The sequence below is a fragment of the Macrobrachium nipponense genome, chromosome 11, assembly GCF_015104395.2.
Source record: "Macrobrachium nipponense isolate FS-2020 chromosome 11, ASM1510439v2, whole genome shotgun sequence".
NCBI lineage: Eukaryota > Metazoa > Arthropoda > Malacostraca > Decapoda > Palaemonidae > Macrobrachium > Macrobrachium nipponense.
This window is the reverse complement of record NC_061087.1, coordinates 26878375-26898716: the sequence shown is the minus strand read 5'-3', so window position 1 is coordinate 26898716 and position 20342 is coordinate 26878375. Positions and strand designations below refer to the sequence as shown.

At 45.7% G+C, this 20342-nt stretch overlaps 1 protein-coding gene across 1 annotated transcript in view; it reads right to left on the bottom strand.

Annotated features, from left to right (window-relative positions):
• Nucleotides 1-19446, bottom strand: part of LOC135199202 (dentin sialophosphoprotein-like) — a 39878-nt gene extending 20432 nt beyond the window's left edge. The window contains exons 1-4 of the mRNA XM_064227103.1: nucleotides 19329-19446; nucleotides 8210-8307; nucleotides 7669-7759; nucleotides 6654-6778 (exon numbers count right to left, since the gene is read on the bottom strand). Coding sequence (XP_064083173.1) covers nucleotides 6654-6778; nucleotides 7669-7759; nucleotides 8210-8307; nucleotides 19329-19433 — 419 coding nt within the window. The 5' untranslated portion in view covers nucleotides 19434-19446. The remainder of the gene's footprint in view (nucleotides 1-6653; nucleotides 6779-7668; nucleotides 7760-8209; nucleotides 8308-19328) is intronic.
• Between the last annotated feature and the right edge of the window lie 896 nt (nucleotides 19447-20342).

The following is a 20342-nucleotide window of genomic DNA, read 5'->3' as shown; positions in this document are numbered from 1 at the left end:
TCTGCAATTTTAATCTAAAACTCTTTTGCAGTATCATAATATTCAATCATTTGTCTTAATTTTTGAAAACAAATTGGAAGTCTCTAGAACAATATTGTGATTTACGATGAATTTTTGAAAAAAATATTTTTTTTGCGTCCGCGCGTTACGATTCGTACATCATTTTGTGATATATTTTTCCCGGTGTTGCTTTTATTGTTTTACAATGTATTATATATCAAAATGATCGCAATTTAGTGTACAATACAACGCAAAAAAAAGTAACTGGTTAGCTTTGACCGTTTTCTGCACAGCGTGATTTGAATACAATTATGTATGAATTTTTTTTTTCGCTACCATATATCGCATTATTTTTACATATGATAATGATATTATTTTTCATTTCTGATGGTTGCATTCTAAACTTCAGGCAATGACAAAAAAAAGGAGCCAAAAATGAACTCTTAATCTTCAAAAGTACGCGCGCTGTAATTTTTTGAAAAAATTATTTTTTCCACTTCCGCGCTCACTCCAAACCGGGCCCGGCATACGGGAGACGTTTTTATTTTTAGGGCTTCGGCGTAAGAGGGTTAAGAAGAGGATGGTGGGTAGTGCAGCTAGACAAAATTCCGCTCAGCCATTCGAGCTAAAGGTTTCTTATACGAAACCCAAAACATTCTCACCTGATCTGGAATCCTTAGTGGATTTTACTACCACCAGAAGTTGGATTCCATTCAGGAAGCAAGGCTCTCATACGTATGCAGCAAAGAGCAGCCTTGCGGAGAAAACAGCTTCGATTCAGCCAGCATGAAACGCAAGCGGTATGAGGGACCCCTGTGCCTGGGTCCAGAAGCCCTATCAAACAACAGTCACTTAAAATGAATACCTTTACAATATAAAGGTATGCTCCTATACGAAATTTGTACCTTCACGCTCCCCAAAATATTAAAACCTGGGATTTAAACAAAAGAGCCTAAAAAATTGCTCTTTTTCGGTTTAGGAAAAGACTACCCACTACTAGTAGTGGATTAAGGGCTTTACTGTTTTCAAATACAATTCTGTATACTTAGGGTAGTGCTCGGGCAAAAACTGAATTGTACTTTCTACTGTGACACATCAATCCTATTCTGGTGCGACAAATTGACTTAACACTAAATGAAGTTGCAACTGCTGCTCACATTATGAATGCTTAACTTCAATAAGGTAGAAGATATGGAGCTAGATCTCATGCACTAGCCTATCCATTATGTCACAGAGGACCTTGTGTTCCTTGACAAAGTTACTAAAATTCATAATACAAAAGGTTAACTTTGCCTCTTCCAGGCTTAACCTTCACAAATACATCTAGGTTTTCTAAAACCACAAAACAAAAGTTAACTTTGCCTTCGAGTTTAACCATTGGCAGAGGTGTTATAAGTTTCTAAAAATCACAACACAAAAGGTTAACTTTGCCTCTTCCAGGCTTAACCTTCACAAATACATTCTAGGTTTTCTAAAAGCACAAAACAAAAAGTTAACTTTGCCTTAAGCTTAACCATTGGCAGACAGCCAGTTTCTAATCACACACAAAGGTTTTGATTTGCCTCTTTCCAGGCTAACCTTGACCACACATCTGGTTTTTCTAAAACCACAAAACCAAAAAGGTTAACTTTGCCTCTTCCAGCATTTACCTTTGACAAAGATGTTCAAGGTCTCTAAAAAGGATGATAAAAATGTTCTAGGTTTAACCTTTTAAATTAAATGTCCAACAGGATAGAGAAGTTCCCCCCCCCCCCCCCCCCCCCAGGGACCCCCCCCCCCCCCCCCCCCCCCCCCCCCCCCGGTTTAAATTGGAATTCTTACAGGGAACTGTAAAGCATAGCCTTAACATCACCCTCAGCTCTAAGGCAGAAAGCTAAAATAGCATTTCCTTTACACCAGTTTAAAGAAGGGTGCTGACAGTAAATTCACTTATTAACCACTGCTAAACAAAAGGTTTTACAGTAAATTCAGATAAAGTTTAGACCCGCATCTACACTCCAGAGAGACTGATATAGAGATGAAGGGGCTTCAATCTCAACACCTTACAGTGCTGGTCCTCAGCAAGATCTAAGAGTACTTGATGCAATGCCGAGGAAAGTACGTATGGAGCGATAACTTTGGAAGTAGACAGTGAAAAGTCTTATCTCCTCTAAACAGAAAACATTGAAGTCTACAAGGTTCCAGGTGCTGAAAATTCCTCCAGAATGGTACCCTCAGAAACCCACAGACCACTGCTTCTGACCCCAGGCCATGGCAGTTTTAAATTAAGGACAGATCCTATGATAACTTGAAAATCTTATTATTGGGAGGAGACATTCTAACATCTCCAAGCAGTTAAGGAGATGCCTACGTCAATGGAAGTGTATGGAATTGTGTAGTAGAGTTGATTTCTTCTCAACGGAAGAATATGACATCTACCAAGAGCATTGGAAATTCTGAAAAGTTTTGTCCTGAGGCTACAAGGGCTCTACAGGAGACTAAGCAATTCTTGAACATGAAATTGCTCAATAGAATTCAGAGTAGATACAAGGGGCAGGCCTATGAGTCTGAATTAGGCAAAATTTAAGGGAACATCCACTGCTCAAGCCTGAGGGCCAACAAAGTAGTAGTAATCATTTGGATGTCCATGTTCACCTACATGCTAGGAAACGAAATGAGTGTTCCTTAAATCTACACCAAGTGCCAAACCTATGGATATCAAGGCACTTGTTCTTCCTAAATCCCCAATTGCTAAAACACTGTCCTTCCACAGAATGGATGATCAAACCAATATGTAGTTTCATTTCACTCAAAGCAGCAAACTTCCCACAAAGACTTTGCTTCTGACCGGGAATAAATCTGCTAAGCATCCTGATGTCTTTCCAATGCCCTGACAGCTAAAAAAAAAGTTTTACCAGGAGTAGTTTGACCATTCTATGTTGCATGAATGCGTAATGACACTAGTTAAACTCTGTGTTGCACGACAGAGGGAAAAGACCAAAACTTGGACTCAGGTTTAAGAACCAAATGGACGATTCCTGGTTACAGTGTCCCTCTACAGTCCTGGAGCCAAAGTTGGTTTTGGATTACATACAAATTTAATGAAAGTTATTTGTAAGTCGTAATTCTTATGCTGAAACTGTACATTAATTGAGCATGATTATCTGAAAATAACCAGTGAGGCCATGTTTCCTAATGAGGAAAAGCCCTTACCATAGGAAGTATGCCTAATTAATTATCATCCCCACATCACTAGATAAGAAGGGGATATAAAGAATTAACAATATAATGCATAGAAATTGGGCCAGAAGAAGCAACAGGTCCTTGGCCTTTGGAATACTGTTGACAGAGTGGGATAACTTGAATCACTGATTCGGTAGAAGTGTCTTGCTCCTAAGGTCGACACCATCTACCAATGGCAACAAGTCCCTGTCATAACTTATAGAGGGCTGCACACTAACCCAAACAAAGTGCACAGAACAGCAATACCTTCTGGTAAAAACCTCTTGAAGGAACTTGCATGACTGTGGATGTATGACCATTCTTTGGAAAGGCACTAAAACCCTGTTAGAAAACCAACAAGTATATGGGCAGACACTTAGTGTTATTCAGTCTCCAAATGTCTAAGAATATCTCCAATTACTTATGGGCTGTAAGAGGGAGATTAAACCAGAGGAGGATAACCAAAAAGAATCACGACTAACCTTCACTGTCTCCACCATATAACATACTGGTCCCAAGTCTCTCCATGCATGTTAGGAGGTTGCAACTGTCCATATCCCAAAACCTGAATCTGCACTTATCCCCAAAAGGTATAAAATAAGACTACCAATAGATAATCCAGAGCTGCATAATCAGCCAGGAAGCAAAAGTGTTCTCACTTCTTCCAAACAGAGTGAGTATAAGCATGAGGACATTGCCCTGCAGCATCAGAAATGAGTTACTTGTTTCCTCGCTAAAACTCCCGCTGGGTTGGCGTCTCCACCTCCCTAAGAAGTCGCAGAGACGAGACAACTTAAATAAAAGGTAATAACTCAAGCAGACTGAAAATCCATCTGCATGTCTGTCAGTCTCAAGTTCATTTCCCCACAGGAAAGAGAAAGAAAATGAACCTCCTATTAAGGACAGTTAAAGGACCAATAAGCGTTGTACAGCAAAAGTTGGCCTTCGGCTCTTCGCGACTTTAAAAGACAAGACGACAAGTCAAGGCAGACAAAGGGAGATTGTGTCCGAGGACGAGAAAAGTTACGAAATGCTCTCAAATTGGAGAAAGCATTGGTTCTCTTCTCCATCATTTAGTGCGAGCCAAAATACGCTAAGACAATTAAGATATATTCTCTATGTGGCCTCTATCCTCAACAAAATGAGGATACAGCAAGGCGTATTGTGGCAACAAACGCCGACAGGCCCTAACGAGTTCCTCCAACTCCATTCAATCTCTTCTTCCGTCAGCGGGCAACGGGAGGAGACAGCTGCCAACAGGAGGTAAACAAAGAGCTTAAAGGATTGCTCTTTCTCCGCAACCTTTGGTGACAAAAAGCGACACTTGTGGATAAGAGGTGACAGCAGCTGAGTGCTGTATCGAATCCACGACGACTCATTGAGAACAAGACAGTTTAAGCGACTCGGGACTCGACCAAGTCAGCACGAGTCAACTGCATTCACACGAGTCAACAATGTCCACAGCAGGGTTCCCCGATGTCTCAGACCAAATTATCATACTAAATCTCTTCAAAATATCATATTTTGATTAATAATAGTTTATCGTACAGATGGTCAAATTACCATACTTGTACGATAATTATCGTATGTCTGGGAACCCTGGTCCGCAGTCTGCACGAGTCGACCGACAGGAGGAGAAAGAACGAGGCGCCAAAAGTGGGAGGCGGTGGAGAGGAGTTACAACAACGCTCCCGCCTCGTCTGAAAGTGATTGTACATACTTGAAAACATTCCTATATGAAACTCAGTTAGAATTCTCTGAACCTAGAATATCTAACTCGGCGAGAACTTTAGATACTACAGTGTCTACTTGAAAGAGAAACATTAATCGAGGCAGTAGTAAGAGATTTACCGATAGCTGAAGAGGAATCACGCAAAGAACAAACACAAGCATTACGAAGAAAAAGGAATATGCTAGCATACATGAATTTAGAATAACCAAAACATGAGAGATAAACAGTTGACCGAGTCGACATATCTAAATGTGTAAAACTCGCTACAGATACATTATCATCTCAATAAAATGTCTATACCTATATCATATATTATTAAGTCTATGCATGCTAACACCTCAAACTAGGTGTTGAAGACGCCAGAATGCGCCTATGGAGCGAGCATCAACGCTTACCGAAATGGTCCTTATGTGAACTCTTTAACGGTCCTTTGGCGAACGCTTTAAACGATATTCAGACCATGAAAAGGGCGAAGTAGGTATTGGAGGGCACAGAATCCCATCGTCCTGAGAACCGACCCGGTTCCCTGGCAGCGGACGTTTCCAACTGTCGCAGGGCAGTCCTAGGCTCGGGCTACGTACAGACGAGGGTACCAACACCTTACTTCTAACGGAACGTGAAAATGAGCGCACACTGGAGGGATTCGGAACGTTTCCGTCACGAACTAAGTTCAAATTGTATTAGAACTAAAATAGGTTAATGTTCTAACTTCTCGTTACACTTTTCCTGAACCGAATGGGGAGCAGAAGGCGGAGCTACAATGGAAGTCAATACTAGCCTACTAAAATGCCTAGTCTGAGTAGGGATAGCCTGACAGTTTAAAGTCCTGATCTAACTAATTGCTCTTGCAATCTATTAGTTCCAGTCTTCCTATATCTGACATATTCAGGCATAAATTTCTCAGAACAAATAACTACATTCTTCACATCTAGTACTAGTTCCAAAATCACACTCTGTACCCCTGCCAGTACAAAGGAATGTAGATCAACTTCCAATTTCACCATCCTGGTTACACCAAAACATTCCTACATAGCCTGAGGTTATTGGTTTTACTTCCGGTGGAAGATATCCTAGGAAAATTAAATTACAATACTGTAAACAGGTGTAAAACAGCCAAACTTCATAGAATACCAACAATCGTTTAGCCGCAATGGCGGCAAGGAGAATTCTGACAAGAGCTAAAACATTCAAAACACACCAGGTGGAGAACAGGTAAACTAGACAGTCATCCGGGCAGCCATTTGAATTTTTTGTTTGAATGCCGACTCGCCTAATCGGCGGGGAGATATAGCTAAATTTAACAGTAGGTAAGATTCATCTCAAATAATGAAATTTAACCGCGAGAGCCTACCTGAAATAATAGTAATCAGAGGACAGATTCTATTCAGCGATCATAATTTTGTTGCATTTAATGACAATAGTACGAAATTCAAGACGTATGAAATAAATTTTTATTTTTAAGATAGCAATACCTTTGTTTATTTACATAAACAATTTATGTAACAGTGTAAAGTAAATGCTGAAACATATTTTTCCCACAAGCTATGAATTTAAATATAACCTCCCAAATTACTGGAATAGAATACCTGTTAAAATCTGTAAAATAACCAATTAAGAAATTACAACAGGCCAAATTCTGAAAAATGACCATCACATACAGAAAAATAATAAATTCACCACACAAAATAAGCTACACTGATCTAAGGGCATTAAAACTCACCCAATATCTTGACCCTTCTGTAGAAGAGTCCAGATTCCATTAGGACCTCGATAGTCTGGGATGGACGCTGCAGTGGATATCCCCGCTCCAGTATAAACCACAAGAAATTCAGCATCATGAATAGCCTGAAAATCCAAAGTATCTATTACAACAAAGCAGTTTATCAAAATTGATAAATTCACACAGGGTTGTTCAAAGGCTTTGTTGTCTAAAAGAGAGTACAAAATATGAGTGATGTAAAGTTACTAAAGAATGTACGAGATCAACATTAAAGTTTCAACACCAAAAGGCTGCAAATTTCCAGGATCATCTGCGAGGTGACATGTACATAAGACCTCCAAGCCACCTTTAGAATGTGCCACCAAGAAACCCAGATAACTTCCTTTTCTGGAATTTCTTTATTTACATTTGGCTTGTATATACTATATATCACTTTTATTTTTTTCTTGGTGCTACATTTAACGAGGTAAAGAAAGTATGCTCTGATAGACATAATACTTCAAAAGACCTACATATTACATGTTGATGAAACTATGCAAATGGCCTAGGCTAATCCGTACTATCTAGGTTTGTAGAAATCTACTAAAAGATATTCACCCAAAGTTCAAATCAGATTAGGATGCATTTCACACAACATAACCCTTTTTTAAGCAGCCATGACTGTATAAATAAATGGGATGCCATTTTGCTGATGAAACTGGCAGTTCTTTTATCTGGGATCTCTACTTTTATTAAGCTATTATAAAATGAAAGTTGAAGTGACTGTTTTTCTGTTTTATCTACAGATATTTCCTCTTTCAAGACTTTCCTTAAGTGTGAAAAGTTTTCATTACTCATATGATGCACACATTCATTTATAAGGTATAGGCATCATTGCCATGATCAGATGCATAAAATACCTTATCTACAAGAGAACAATATTTAGTGATATGCTATGAAATTAGCAAAACATATCACTGAACTCATCCTACAGGATCTACAAATATTAAAAAAAGAATGAAACTAATTTCATCACCTGGGCCATCTGTTTGCACTTCTCCTCTAATTCCTCTGCGGAATCCTCCAGTTCTGTTTTGCGAGACAGCCATACTGCACGCTTTTCTTTCCTGAAAAAGAAATGTAAATGAATAAACTGAAATGATACAAATTTTAATATAGAATGCCATAAAATCCATTTCTAAAACTTACTTTCAACTCTATCTTTTACAGTTACAATATGTGGATAACCCTAGAAATTACAATATGACTTTACTATTATTTTGGGTGCACCAGTTTGTTAGACAGAAGCTTTTATAGAGATGCAAAATTTGTGAATGGAGCTGGAATAAATAGGAAAGCTAATACACATCCTGGCAGTACAAGATGTACTGTAAAGAACGTCAAGTTATTGATAGGGCATTTTCTCATTGGGGATATCACAATCCCCAAGGGCTGTGACTTGAACTAGTAGATGTAACCTAAGAGGTCTGTACTTTGAATAAAGACATAAGGCAAAATACTTGGATATGAACATAACACACAGTGTTACATTTAGCCAAAAGCATTAGTCTACCTACCTTTTATTATATTGTTCAACAAGTTCAGCATTTTCTTCTAGTACACGCTTGTCCTCTGCGGTTAAGGATTCATGCTTTTTCCTCAAAATCGACGAGACCTTCCGTGAAAACCAGAAAACAAATTAATAAAAAATTAATGTAAGGTACATTATAGCCATCTAATAGTCACCTCAATTCCAGAGATACAAACCTACTACTCTAACTATAGCCACAACTTAAAAATGGGGAGACAACTAATACTGAATCATTATTTGAGTTTTACTCCCTCTCTTGGTACTGAATGGACATATTTACTGACCAAGGAGGATGCTCGCAGTAAAAGTGATCACCTTTTACAGTAAAAGTGATCACCTTTTATCTAAGAAGCTAAATTTCTTAAAGCTAATATCTTATACCAGTAGTAATATAATAAAGATATGACAATTTGTCCAAAATTGCATTTTTCCTAACTATACAAACCTGAGGTCCTTTTACAATAGGAAGGTACTAGCGGCAGCTGGATAGGTCGTAAGCTTTCGAACAAGGGGTTCGGTAGTTAACTGCTTGTCCGACAGGCGCGCGCGCGCGACTGGGAGGTAACAAATCACTTTTTTGCTTTTGGCCCAAGCAAAAAACTGCAGAGTGAGGGGTGGCATGAGGTGGGGCTATGTGTAAAAGGACCTCAGGTTTGTATAGTTAGGAAAAAATGCAATTTTGGACAAATTGTCATTTGTTCCGACACGGCATACAAACTTCTTGGTCCTTTTACAATAGGAAGACTCCACTTCTTGGTGGGAGGAATCTGAGTCTTTTGTGAACAGACTGGTGTTCGCCCAACCTTGGAAGCCTCCCTGGTCGTAAGAGCGAGGGAGGGATCCAAGCCTCTGTCCGATTGATCGGGGTGTGCACCGCAGGATCAATGGTCAACCTCTGGACCGAGTACTAAGAGAGAGGCTGCGTATCTCTTCGTACCAGCAATGTAAGAACTTGTTCCTGTACAGGAGCAAATATAAAGTCATGGGTTTGACTCTTGTAGGCATTCCACTTCCCCCCTTGTAGAAGGAAGTGGGTGGAATAAGTGGTGGATATTCTGCTCCTATCCCTAGTGAAAGGGATAGGATGGGGCTCTGTCATATAGCTCACCTGCATCTCGTCCTCATCCAGCGTAGTGACGACCATGGCCCTCTGCCCACAGGTAGAGGGGAAGGAAAAGATGGGAAGAGAGAGCCAGTCACTCACTCACTCACACATCCATCCAACAGTCACACCAGGACTCGATGCTGTTCAGCCTGCGAGGGTCTGGGTTAGCTACACAACTTGTTGAGCCAGCCACCACGGGTCCCAAGGAAAATGTATCCAAGGACCTGTGGGCAATATCCCCGGAAGTAGAAGGACGTAAAGGTAGTCTGGTTAGACCAGACCCCTGCCTTCAGGACCTGCGCCACGGAGAAGTTCTTTACGGACGCCAACGACGGGCCAATACTTCTGACTTCGTGAGCTCTCGGACGGGACGTACGGATGTCGTCACTACCATCAGCCTCAATACGCCCTCCTGATGACCTCACGCAGCCAGAAAGAAAGAGTGTTCTTGGATACTTCTTTCTTGGTGACCCCGGTGCTAACGAAGAGCGTCGACACTCAGGCCTGAGGTGTCGAGTTCTCTTCAGATAGCGCCGTAGCGCCCTCACAGGACAAAGCAGCATCTCATCCGATCATTATCGGTGAAGTCCATTAGGGAGGGAATCGTGAATGACTCGAACCTGTCGTCAGGGACCGACGGTTTTCTGAGTCTTCGCAACGAAGTTCGGGACGAAATCGAGCGTCACGGATCCCCATCCCCTGGAGTGCGTACATCATAGGAAAGACCATGAAGTTCCCCTACTCTCTTCGCCGATGCCAGGGCCAGCAAGAAGAGGGTCTTGAGGGTCAGATCCCTGTCTGACGACTCCCGGAGTGGCTCGAACGGCGTTCGAGTCAAACTCCTAAGGACGAGAGTCACATCCCCACGCAGGGGCTGAGTTCCCTGGGTGGGGCAAGACCTTTCGAAGCTCCTCATAAGCAGGAGATCTCGAACGAGTTCGAGATGTCCAACCCCCTCAGTTTCAGGACGAGGGCCAAGGCGGCTCTGTATCCTTTGACTGTGGGGACTGAGAGGGAGGCTTATTCTCTCGGCGAAGAAAATACGAGGAAATCCGCTACCTGCTGAAGAGTGGCTCTGAGGAGATAGACCCCGTCTACGACACCAACCACAGAAGAACGGCCCACTTCCCCTGGTACACAGCTGCAGAGGACTGACGGACGTTCCAGCCATCTCTGTTTCTGCGCTACGAGAAAAGCCTCTCGTTCGCCAAGAGATGGTGGATAACAGCCAGCCGTGAAGACGTAGGGGACTGGAACTGCTCGGTGGTTCCACGCCTCGACGTGTGGCTGGGCGAGAAGGTTGTGCCAAGGGGGAATCTCTCTCGTTTCTCCTGCGAGAAGAGCAGCATGTCCCGGATACCAAAATGGCCTGTGGCCATTGGGAGTAACCACAAGGATCATCCTGAGATTCGGGGTGACCAGTGCTCGACTGATCACCTTGCGAATCAGGCTGAACTGGGGGAAAGGCATAGGCGAAGAAGGTGTGCCCACGTGTTGAAGAGCGTCCTCTGCAGCTGCCCATGGGTCCGGCACGGCCGAGAAGAACACCTGGAGCTTCCTGTTGTGCCGGGTGGACGAACAGATCACGACTGGTCGACCCACAGGTCGAAGAGCCTTTCCGCCACGTCCTGGTGTAGAGACCATTCGGTCCCTATCACCTGATCCCGACGGCTGAGCGTGTCTGCTACTACATTCCTCTTCCCTGGAATGTAGCGTGCCGACAGCTCTATTGAGTGTGCCTGAGCCCACTCGTGCACCTGCCGAGTCAACTGGTACAAACGGGAGAGACACTAGGCCCCCCTGTTTGTTGACGTAAGCCACCACCGTGGTGTTGTCGCACATCAACACCACTGAGTGTCCCATCAAGCGGTCCTGAAACTCTTGGAGAGCGAGAAACGCTGCCTTGAGTTCCAGTACATTGATGTGAAGGTGCTTGTCGTTCTCGTCCCACACTCCTGAAGTCAGCAACTCCTCCAGGTGTGCGCCCCATCCCTCGGTCCGATGCGTCTGAGAACAGCTGCATGTCCGGGGGGGGAGTGCGCAGAGGCACTCCTCTTAAGAGGTTCCTGTCGTCCAGCCACCAGGCTAGGTCCTGCCTCACCTCCTGTGTCAGTGACACTGGAAAGCTTGGGGGATCCGTCGCCTGCGACCAACTCTCCTTTAGTCTCCATTGAAGAGACCGCAGGTGAAGACGCCCGTGAGGGGACTAAACTTCTCGAGCGACGACAGGTGTCCGATCACGACTTGCCATCGCTGAGCTACCTGTTCCGCCGAGACAGGAACTGGTTGGCTGCCTCCCTGAATCTGCTGATCCGCGAGTCTGCGGGGAAGACTCGCCCTGCTACCGTGTCGATCAGCATACCCAGGTACTTCATCCTCTGCTTGGGCTCGAGATCGGACTTCTCGAAGTTCACCACGATCCCCAGATCGCGACAGAACTCGAGCAGTCGATCCCTGTCCTGTAGCAACTGCGAGCGGGAGCTCGCCAGGACTAACCAATCGTCGAGATACCTCATCAGAACGTATAACCCGTGCGAATGGGCCCAAGCAGACACAGAGTGAACACTCGCGTGAACACCTGTGGCGGTTGAGAGACCGAAGCACCAGTGCCCTGAACTGGTACACCGTCCTCCCGTCGAGATGAAGCGGAGGTACTTTCTGGAGGACTGATGAATGGGTATTTGGAAATACGCATCCTTCAGTCCACTGAAAGCATGAAATCGTTACTCCCATGATGGAGTCGAGCACGAGCGTGCCGTCGGTTCCCCATCGTGAACCGGGTCTGGCGAACAAACCGGTTCAGGGGAGAGAGATCTATCACCGGGCGCCAGCCTCCCGTAGACTTTTCCACCAGGAAGAGTCGACTGTAAAAGCCCGGTGACTGATCCGTGACGATCTCTACAGCTCTCTTGCTCAGCATGGTCTTTATCTCCTGTCTCAGTGCTACGTCCTTCGATGACCCTGGAACGTACGACTGCTGTTTGGACCGGGTTGGAGGTGAGGGGTTGGCCGAGATTCGAAGGGTAAATAGATATCCCTCCCGAAGGACATCTACAATCCAGGTCTCGGCGCCCGTAGCGCTGCCAAGTTGCCCAATGGCTGGCCAGGCACCCCCCCACTTCCGGCAGCAGGTGAGGGGGAACGCCGTCCCTAGCGTTTCCCCCTTTCTTCGACTTCTTCCCAGAGCCTCCACGGGATGAGGAGGGCTGGGAGGAGGGCTGGTTACGGCTCCCCTTGCCAGAAGTCGAAGAAGACAGAGTCATTCCCCGGGGCTTCGACGCAGCAACCGTCTTAGCCTTCCGACCCGGAGGGAAGCGCTAGCCGAGCTCTTAGACTTGGCCGCAGTCCGAGGCTGCCCAGAAGCCTTCGAGACTGCCTGGTGAACCAGACGGTCACTGTCGTCAGTGCGCCGTCTGTCCACCGCAGCGTCCACCATCTCTCCTGGGAAGAGAGACGTGGAACTCCGTAGAGGTCCGTTTCGAAGTCCCAACGCCGCTTCACGCCCGGGCCCGGCCGCCCTGGAAACCCGAGTAAGGACAGCGTCCCTTCGTCGGAGAACCAGGTTGGCCCACAGGTTCACCGTCTGGTGGGCAAGGAAGGAGATGGCTCTTCCCCCAGACTGGCAAATTCTCCTGAAGGCCGAGTCATCTTCGGGAGAAATTCCCCCGGAGTTGGCTGCGACCTTAGATACTGTGAGGGACCACAGATCTCTCCAGGAGACGGTCCTGGAAAGCTGCCATGGCGGTAGATTCCAGGCCGAGTGCCTCCTTGCTGCGAGAACCACAGGTTCTCGGACAGGAGATGCTGCAGAGACACACCCGGAGTCAGCCTGGCTAACTCCGGGTTCACCTGTTTGGGCGGCATCGGGTCTTCAGATGGCACGTAAAAACCGCCGCTGTCGTAGCAGAGGAGGTGAAGCAGCTTGCTCGACCTGCCAGACTTGAGCGAACCGTCTTGTCCGGAGGACAAGCGATTCAACCTGGTCCAGCACTGAGTCCGCAAGCTCCGAACGCGGCAAACCCACCGTCGGTCTGGGTTCCCTCTCCGCCCCAGAACGACTCGATCCTTCCCCGAGGTCTTGTGCTGACGAATCAGCGCAATAACCTCGGCAAAGTTCCTCTGGATCTCAGGAGTGACTGCATCCTGCGGAGTTGGACCGTCCAGTCCCTCAAACAGGAGCACCTCCCGAGACCCTCCTCCCTCAAGGAGAGGAGCAGCGACAGCCCCCTCTCGTCTCCGCCTTCCAACCACCTGTGCGTACGACCTGGCTGGTCCGAGAACCGAGCCTGGTGCGTACGACGCGGTGGCGGGATCTGAGGGGCGCACCCCTCACGATCACTCCTCAATACCTGCCCCTCCCGGTGTAACCCCGAAAGGGAGGTTGAAGGTATGGGAGAGGAAGACCTGACGCTCTCTCCTCGCTCGCTGGTAGAACCAGCGGGCTTGGAGGACTGCAGGCGATCGCCAACCCGCGCGGTGGCGATCGAGCTGCAGACCTAGTCGAGCCGTCTCGCTGTGGAGAACGGCTGGACCGAGAACAGCGGGCCCCGGTCTCGTGTGTCAGAGGAGCTGGTGCTGGTCGCCGTACCCGATCGCTCTCTGTGAGAGCGACGGTCAGGCGACCGGCGAGCTCCACTGTCACGGTGAGATCGGTGCGTATCCTCACGGTGCGTCAGTTCGCTGGTACCAGCCGTGGCTGGTGCCGGCGAACGGGGGGACCTCTTCCCAGCCTCAGCCCGTGGCCGGTCGGATCATGGACCGTCACGTCCGCCCGGGTAGCCAGCTGCTCGCCGCGAGAGCGAGAGCTGGCCTGGTGAGAGTCGCGTGAGCGGCTGTCACCAGTCTTCCGCTCCGTGCCGTGAACCTGACGCTGAGCGGACTCAGAGGTCTGGTCCTGGCTGCACGGTCGCTGGTAGGCGACCGTACACTCGGTACCTCTCGCGAACGAGCGGCCGAGCCGGACCCTGCTGCTGTGGCCGAAACCACTGACAGCAGGTGAGGAGGTGCCGGTGTTAGCCGGCACCCCTCTGGTCCCCGTAGTCTTCTTCCTTGCGGGGAGAAGAGACGGGTCCTGCTCCCGAAGGAGCAGGGCGACCAGCGGAAGAACCCCCCGTCTCACCAGAGCGAGACGGGCCCTTAGAAGTTCCCGAAGGAGACTTCTTAGGGGGGGGGGAGGCGACCTTCTTGCTTCTTCGGCGGGGGAGCCTTAGAAGAAGAAGGGGAAGAGGCGGCAGACGACGACGACGACGAAGAAGACGATGAAGACGACGACGACACCTTCCTCCTCTTCTTCTTCTTCTTCGTCAACCTCTCCAGGACCGACGTCAGATCTGTCATCCAGGACGGAGCCGGGGCTGCTGTTGCCGAAGCAACAGGGCCCGGACGTACCTGTCCGAACAGACCAGCATCGGGAGCAGCGGCGCCAGGAACAGGAACAACATCGGCAGGTGCGAACATCACAGGAACGGCAGACGAGACAGCAGGAGCAGGTACAGGTACAGCAGCGGTGGTCACGGCAGGTACGGCAGTACTGTGTGGGCGGTACAGGTGGTCGAACCAGCGGCACAGACATCCTAGGTACCGGTGGGAGGTCCAGGGGCGAGCTCTTCGGGCACATGAAGTCCGGTCGCGGCAGCAGGCGGCAAAAACCAGGTGGCGCATCACACTCCCCCGAGTTACGGCGACTGGCCCCTGCACCGATGTAGTGGGTGTTACAGAGACCGCGTGCTGGGTGTACACCAGGTGAGGAGGTGAAGCATAGCCAGGGGTTGTAAGGGTCGTGGTGGTGGTCGTGACCGTTGCATGGGTGACCGCCACGGAGCCAGCGAGTGATAGAGCAGCCCCTGGACACTCGGCACGCCCTGCAGCCCCAACGTGCCCACACCTGTCCGAGGTCATCCTTCGCGGCAACCGCACCTGAGGAGGCAAAACAAAGTCGGGGGTGGTGATTAGAAGGATCCTCTACCCGTTCGCGCGAAGACGAACGGATAGAGGACCCAGAGTACAACTCTACGTCAGGGTATCTAGCGCCCTCCTCCTCCACACTCGACACGTCAGGAGAGGAGAAGGACCTAGAAACCCCCCCCGAAGGGGAAGGCGCGAGACGTGGAAGTTGAGCGGGCGGCAGGAAAGAAGACGAAGTGTCCGTCACCAAAGGAGTCGCGGGAGAGCTTTCCGACGACTCCTTTGCAGGCCTTCGCTTCTTCCTGCCCTCATACAAAGTCCACTGCGCCTCCGACCAATCAATACACACATCACAGGGCTCGGCTCGGTGCATTCGCGCCCCCGACACCGAGCACACAAATATGAGGGTCAATCTCCGGGAACGATCTGAACTTCCCGCATTTACGCCTTCGATACGGGCAAAGTCTCCGTGGGGTAGCGGGGCGAGGAGATTCCATCATAATCAATAATTGAAGGCAGCAATTAATATGAAAAAAGAGAATAATTGTACTTACAATAACTCTTTCATACACAATTACAACCAAATACTCAGAAAGCAAACGACGAGAAGCGGGCAGAGAGCGTCGAACAACACGTCCATCCACTGCGAGGAGGCCGAAAGCAAAAGTGATTTGTTTACCTCCCAGTCGCTGCGGCGCGCGCCTGTCGGACAAGCAGTTAACTACCGAACCCCTTGTTCGAAAGCTTACGACCTATCCAGCTGCCGCTAGTACCTTCCTATTGTAAAAGGACCGAAGGTTTGTATGCCGTGTCGGAACAACTATGGTTTGTAGCTAGATGATGTTTGCTAGTATACAGTAATATCCTTATATCTGGGCATAGTTATTTTCTGGTATTATTGTAACTGCAGAGAGGCTTAATTATTTTAAAATTTATAATAGCTTAGGAGGAAAATGATTCTGAAAGTAAACATATATTTTTTAAAACCCGCTTAGTGTACGTATAGTTTTACAAAATTGATATGAAAACTTCCAAACATTTGAAATCTCAAAAATTTTCATGGCTGAAACAATTTCCTCCAAGTTATTGAGTGCATCATTGTCATTCCAGGTCAATTTGCTCAGATGATGTCAGCTGTGGCAAATGAGATGAATGTAGTCTCTTTTGTGTATATCTTTTTTTCAAGATCAAAGGCCAATGGGTGGGTTATTTCATCACCCTTTTCTTCCTCAGGCATGAAAATCAAAAAGAAAAAGACGAAGAAGGGTTGGGCTTACTAGGATGGGAGACATGCAGGAGATTTGGCTAAAGAACCCTCATGCCTGACTGTTGTATGCACTGGAGATGTCAAAGGCAATGGAAAATGATCCACCAACCTATGAGAGTGTTACAGCAAATATTGTAATTACAATTCCATAAATCACTTGGAGACATATCTGTCAGAGTGCATATCACTTATACAGGGTAATTCACAGGCATCTCATTTTCTGTAATATTATGATAAAACAGCACAACAATACTGTAGTGTGTGTACTGGTATACTGGCCTTCTGCTGGCTTTTTTTATCTCTAAAGAAGTTGTTTCATAATCACTCGATCTGTACACAGGTCAACTAAAACACTTTACCATCCTTTTCCGCCAACGGCCGACTTAGTAGCTACGCACTCAGTTTTTTAACACCATCAACCAAAGAATAACAGCACAAGGGTACCATAATTAATATTCACATTTGACATGGTACCATACCAAATGATTCATACAGCTGTAAGCTGTGACTGTACTGCTCTAACCCAGATCCTTTTAAAATGAAAAAAATAAAAAAAAACTATAGAGCTCAATGAACACTTAAGATGGAATGATCTAATTTCTATAATTTCTACACGCCGTACTCTAATACAAAAATGCAAAATCTATGGTTTATTCAAAATTTTCAACATATAATGCAAAAAAATGTATAGTTTTTATAAAAGGGCAGCCCCTTGAAAAGCACAGACCATAACTTACATACTTCTAATGTTTAATTTACAATTATGCTAATCCCTGTGACTGCATAGCCTAATCCACACACATATACAATGTTGGGATGGTAATAAGAGATTTACACGCTAACCTGATCTTCTCTAGCCTACAGTGCTATAGGTTAAAGGTAAACCTATGTTAAAGATATAGGCTGTGTCAGGTATGTAAGTTCAACATCAGAACACCTATTTCATGAATTCTGAGAGAATGAAAGGGATTTTTTTTTTTTTTTACATTTCCATTGCACTCTCACTACATATTTTTTGTCAAATTGGACTATGGCTAAATCTAATATAGGCTATCTTAAAAATTTTGGGATATACTATTAAGAAGAAAGAAAAAGGCTTGCAAATGACTGGGATAACAGTCTATGGGAGTTCTATACCCAAGACTTAGCCTACCGTAGCATAACCTAACTTACTCTGTTTTTTTCCATCTGTCCACCCGCCTGTGGTGTTTGCATATGGTAACACTGCGTCCTTCCCTTAAATAAATACACCACCCCGATAAGGCAGCTTACATACAACAATAATGATAATATCCTATTTCGAATATTAACGGTGTAATTCGCATACAGTAAATTGTCAAAACACTTTTCAGTTGCAAATATACACCCAGATATCCTTTCATTTACCTAATACTTACACATAGCGTAACTATCTAAAGCCCAGGACGCAGTGTTACCATACACAAACACCACAGGTGGGTGGACAGATGGAAAAAACAGAGTATATATAGATTATGGGTAATAAGAACAACACTGTCACATAGTGTAAATAACCACAAAATGGAGCAGATGCAGTGTACGGAAAAGTAGGTAGGTGTATAAAATATGTCCGTGAAAACTGGATTAAATTAACCTTTTTAAGAATACTACTGTGTCCTGACCTAACCTAACTTAGGGTGCAGTGCCTTGACCTGGCTGGGGAAGTTTGGTCCAACCTGCACCGCCCAAAAGTAACACTGAATACTGAAAACAAGTAGATCTGGGTAATGACTCCACGTCGGGTATTTCTTTGGAAATTACAGTTTCCCATGGTATTTGGGTTGCTTATTAAGAATTTACCGTTATGTTTTGGGGGTCGATTGTAACAACCCCCAGGGGTTAGTGCTAAACACTGCGCAATACATTGGACGACCCATTTCGTAATGGCAGGATCGTTCCTTGCAGTCCATGTGGAAGTATTGCCTAGAGTTAGCCCCGAAACTAACGCCGAACATAGCAAACATATCAGCAGGCCTAAATTTCTGTCCTGACATGGTCAGGCACTGGCTAGAACTTAACCAAACTGACCCTAACTTGACCTTTCCTAGTGCATTGTGCCCCGACCTAACTTCCTAACCTGACATAAGGAGCTGCGCCCCTCCTGGACAACACCCCAAAAGTAACACTTAACACTGAACACAGACTGGCATAGACTACCCCTTAGCCTAGTAGCTAGCCTAGAAGTGGTATGGGTATCCCTCTCTCTCTACTTTGCATAGTAATACCCCACAAAATTTAAGTAGTGGTGTACCCTAAGGTAGGCTCCATAATGTAAAGGTATCTTGCCTCCAGTGGACCAATTTATTTATAGGTAGTACCTAGGTAGGCTTCGTATGGTCCTGGGTAGGCAGTCAGGAACGTCACAGTACGGTAACCTTAAACTAGGCGTGATTACCACCTAGGTATAACCTGATTATCGATACAAAAATACGTAGAAATGAATGACAAAATGAAAATTTGAGAAATGACGCATTGAGAAATGAATGAACTAGCCTATTGGTAGGTACGGATTGAGTCGCTCTCATTTGCATAACCCTATGAAAGACACGTCAAGCAGGCCCCCCACATTTTCGGTCATTTCTCGTCCCCAGTTAATGAGTAACCCCCGAAATGACCAACCAAATCACGGAGCATCAAAACCCAACCAAGTTAAACGTCAATATCCCATTAACTTAACGGTCAAATTAAAATAAAACGCGATTGGGGAAAAAATCTTCCCGTAGCGAGGACGACCTCCTATCGCCGGTGGTTTGACCTCATTTCGGCTTAGGGCCTGACCTTGACCTCGGTGACCTGTGCGCCGAGACTTACTCTTTTCATACGCGTGCCGCTTTTCTTTGATATATTGAGTGTAGCAGTAGCAGCGGCCTTCCTTTTGCCAGGCTCTGGCGGCTGGCCGCTGTCTGCCTCCTCCATCTCTCTGGTGTTTACAAACACTGACAGCAGCAGACAGAGGCACTACACGTGCAAGTAATGTCTCTCTCCCAAGAAACGACCCCTTTGTAAGCAGCAGTTTTCCCTCATTAGCATCGAAATAGTTGATTGTAAAGCGTTGTAACTTCCGTGTTCGTCCGTTTTGATAGTTACCGTAGCATGAAATCAACTGTCATACTCCAAGTGAAATTATTAGTGTGCGCTAAACGTGTCTATAAGTTTCTTGTTTCTTTCCGAAGTGACCTTTTGTAAGGAGTCTTTTGCCTCATCAACGCTGATATCATTACTTGTAAAGTCTTATAATGTCTATATTTGTCGATTTTAAACGTTACTGTGACGTAGAATCAACTGTCATACTCCAGATAAAGCTTTTACTTGGCTCTAGACGTGTCTACAAATTTCTTGCAGGTAAAGAAGTCGACCTCTAGCGAGGAGTCAACGAACTTCCATGACAGAAAACGATTATTTATGACACATGGTTTTAGATCGGGAACTTAGTTAGATGAGCAGCGGTCATTTTTCACGAATATTTTCGTTAAAAATAGGATTATATTCATATATGTAAGCCATAACAGACCATAATTAATGTTTAAAAACACTGTTTCTTGAATGGTAAAAGCTGTTACACGGTGAAGACTCGTAACTTAGTTTCACGTTTAACTTAAACGCGCTTTAGATGAACCTGGGTAATTGTTCACAAATATTCCCTTTAAAAATATACTCTTTGGTATATAGAAGCAATATACGACCACAGTTAATGCTTCAATACACAATTTCTCATATTTAAAACGCTTTTACACATCAGCAACTCACAGCCTTCAATATTCACACGAAGGAATGTCTTACGAGAACTAAAAGTGAAAGGACCTGTCTCTCTCATCTGCTATTTTC